The sequence below is a fragment of the Triticum dicoccoides genome, chromosome 7A (assembly GCF_002162155.2).
Source record: "Triticum dicoccoides isolate Atlit2015 ecotype Zavitan chromosome 7A, WEW_v2.0, whole genome shotgun sequence".
NCBI lineage: Eukaryota > Viridiplantae > Streptophyta > Magnoliopsida > Poales > Poaceae > Triticum > Triticum dicoccoides.
Genome location: NC_041392.1, coordinates 279,535,965 through 279,539,124, shown reverse-complemented (window position 1 = coordinate 279,539,124; position 3,160 = coordinate 279,535,965). Strand labels below are relative to the sequence as shown.

The following is a 3,160-nucleotide window of genomic DNA, read 5'->3' as shown; positions in this document are numbered from 1 at the left end:
TTCTAATGTCAAGATTCGTGCAAAATTGAATCGACGGCGATCCAGGTATGTGAACAAACGAGTTAGAGAAGTTGGCACATGAAATCTGCCTCCTAGTGTCAAGATTCGTGCAAAATTGAATCAACGGCGATCCAGGTATGTGAACAAACGAGTTAGAGAAGTGCCACACATGTGGGCGGTAGTGTTTCCAAAAAAGAAAACACTGCACTTACGGATGACGTGTGATGAAGCAGCATTTTTTTTTTGTGTGTGAGAAAATATCATTCATTCATTTCCAGTTCTTGTCACTGCACAACCCCAGGTACGTCCATTTGTTCGTGCCTAAGTTGATCTCGTTAACTCTGCAGCTTACATGCACAAAAAGAATCACATCTAGCGGTCGAACAAACTGAATTCACGAATCACGAGGAGGAAGTTTCTTCTTTGCATAGTTTCCGGCTGAGGGTGCTGAAGTTGGCTCGCGAGAACTGGCGGGACGCGTTCCTCCAGTCCGCCCCGGACTTCATCATCAGCTCGAACTCCTGGTAGCTGATGCGTCCGTCCCGGTCGGTGTCGACGTCGCGGATGATCTCGAGGATGGCCTGCTCGTTGGGTCCCAGCTCCTGCCGGAGCTCGTCGATCTCGATGAAGCCGCTGCCGTCCTTGTCGAAGTAGCGGAACGCCGCCGCCAGGTACTTCTCGTTGGTCATCTTCTTGAGGTGCAGCGACACCGTGACGAACTCGTCGCAGTCCAGCGTCCCGTTGCCGTCCGTGTCCGCGGCCTCGAGCAGCATCCTGATCTCCGACTCCGGCACGCGCTGGCCGTTGATGTGGAGGCCCTCCACGAGCTCCTCCAGCGACAGGTTGCCGTTCTTGTCCTTGTCCATGAGATGGAACATCTGCACGTACTTGTCCAGCTCCTCCACCGGCATGTTCCGCGCCACCACGCCCAGCGCCTTCTTCTTGAACTTGTTCATCGCCGAGAACTGCTGCAGCCGAGACCGCACCGCCTCGCCCAGCGACACGTTCGGCGCCGTCTCCGCGTTCTTCAGCCACGGGTGCTCTGCCAATCACAAACACAATGCCTGCGTTAGTTCTACGTCCATCCACACCACGTGCTAATCAGTAGAAGTGCAATGGTGCGGTACCAAGAACTTGCGCGGCCGTGAGCCGGGCGGCGGGGTCGGGGTCGAGCATCCCCCTGATGAGGTCCTTGGCGTTGCCGGACACCCTGGGCCAAGGCTCCCGGTTGAAGTCGAGGCCGCCGCGGATGATGGCCTGCGCGATCTTCTCGTCGTTGTCCCCCCAGAAGGGCGGCACACCGCAGAGGAGGATGTAGAGGATGACGCCGGCGCTCCACACGTCCACCTCCTGCCCGTAGTTGCGCTTGAGGACCTCGGGGGCCATGTAGTAGGCGCTCCCCACCACCTCCGTGAAGCGATCGCCGGGGTTGAAGAACACCGAGAGGCCGAAGTCGATCACCTTGAGGGGGGCGTCCTCGGATTTGTTGGCGAACAGGAAGTTCTCCGGCTTGAGATCACGGTGGATCACCCCGTTCGAATGGCACAACTGCGTTCGAATGGAAACTTAGTTCGTCGCCTTCGTTGCGAGATTGGTGCGCAAGAACGTTGATCGAGAAGCGTGTTGAGGTGTTCTTGAACGAATCTTGCATGCGGGTTGCGTACCTGGATGACGTTGACGATGGTGCGGAAGATCTTGGCAGCGGCTCGCTCGGAGTAGTGGCCGCGGGCGACGATGCGGTCGAAGAGCTCGCCGCCCTCGCAGAGCTCCATGACGAGGTGCACGGAGCCTTCCTGGTCCTCGCGGGCCTCTCGCAGCCGCACAACGGCCGAGCCACCGCGGGCTGACATGCGCCGCATGATGGCCACCTCCCGCCGCACGTCGGCCGCGTGCGCCGCCGCGGCGGCGGCGGCGGCTCTCGCGGCGGCCTCCGCGCCCCCGCCACCCGCGGCCTTGCGGTTCGCCCCGCGGCCGCCCCGGCGGCGGTGCCTCCGGATGGTCTTGCACGCGAGCGCCTCGCCCGTGGCGGCGTCCTTGCAGCGGCGCGTCACCCCGAACTCCCCGCGGCCGAGCTCCTTCCCCAGCACGTAGCGCCGCCCGAACTCCGCGGACGTCATCTTGGCCACGAGCTCCTCCTCCTCGGTGCCGCCGGCGGGGCCGTCGCCATTGTTGCGCCTGGAGCTGCCGTGGTCGCTCTTCTTGGAGGAGCGGTCCGAGCCCGCGCGGGCGCTGCTGGTGCTGGCCCCGGAGGCGGCGGCGGCGTCGCGTTCGGTGACGGGGAGGACGAAGGAGAGGTTGCCGAGGCGGCCGCGCAGCTTCCGCGAGCAGGCGTAGGCGGAGTAGCAGCCCCCCATCGAGCCACCTCCCTCGCCGAGCCCGCCGCGAAGGCGCTCCTGCCCTGCACTGCCCCCTCTCTTCCCCTCTCCCTGCCTTCCTCGCGTCGGGGCCGCGCGTGGGCGTGCCGCGTTTGTTGGCGCGTCGACGGGGGGTCAGCCGTGTCCCGCGCTGCGGCTCGCCGCGAGATCCTGCATGGCCGCCTCTATTCGTGGCCGCGGCGGCCCACGCGCGCCCTACTTAGGCTGGTCACAGTGGGGAGGAACTTAGGAGTAACATCACACACTCCAATACATCTTTGCTTATGTGGCACATATTTAATGAAGAGAGAGGTGCTTGTGGTAACTAGCTAAGTTACCGGAACATCACACACTCCAAAAAACAATGAGTCTATGACCTAATAAATACATCGTTGCATGACACTAAATAGATGTTCCTACCCATTATGAAGGTAGTAACATAGTCTAAGGAAGTGTGTAAGTTACTAGCTTATGTTTTTACCCATTGTGACCAGCCTTATGCTGCCCGCGGGACGGGACGGGTGTGTACAGGTTGGAGTGCGGAACGCGGTGTCACCCGGGGGGAAAGGGAGAGTTAATACGCGCCACGATCGTGGCCGCGTAGGGCTGCGTGCCGCGCCATCTACGGCTGCTAGACGCTGCACGTGGCAGCTGCGCCATATACCCGAGAGAACCGACGGCTGTAGAATGTTCGTGCGCACTGATACCTGTCACGTTTCCTTTGTCCTTGGGCAACAAGATTCCATCGGGTTTGTGCTGTGAAGCAACGCGGGAGACGGTCTGGACGGTCGGATGCTGTGCCGTTG

General features: G+C 61.0%; 1 protein-coding gene across 2 annotated transcripts; it reads right to left on the bottom strand.

Moving 5' to 3' along the window:
- Positions 1-205: 205 nt before the first annotated feature.
- LOC119334485 (calcium-dependent protein kinase 21-like) lies at positions 206-2,354 on the bottom strand. 2 transcript variants are annotated; one of them, XM_037607045.1, is made up of 4 exons: positions 1,970-2,354; positions 1,665-1,915; positions 1,128-1,548; positions 207-1,042 (listed from the first exon to the last, which is right to left on the bottom strand). In XM_037607045.1, exons 1-4 carry the CDS (start codon positions 2,352-2,354, stop codon positions 402-404), a joined length of 1,698 nt encoding a protein of 565 aa, XP_037462942.1. In that variant the 3' UTR covers positions 207-401. The 2 variants fall into 2 exon arrangements, with proteins under 2 accessions (XP_037462941.1, XP_037462942.1); XM_037607044.1 differs by having other exon boundaries at positions 206-1,042; positions 1,665-2,354.
- Between the last annotated feature and the right edge of the window lie 806 nt (positions 2,355-3,160).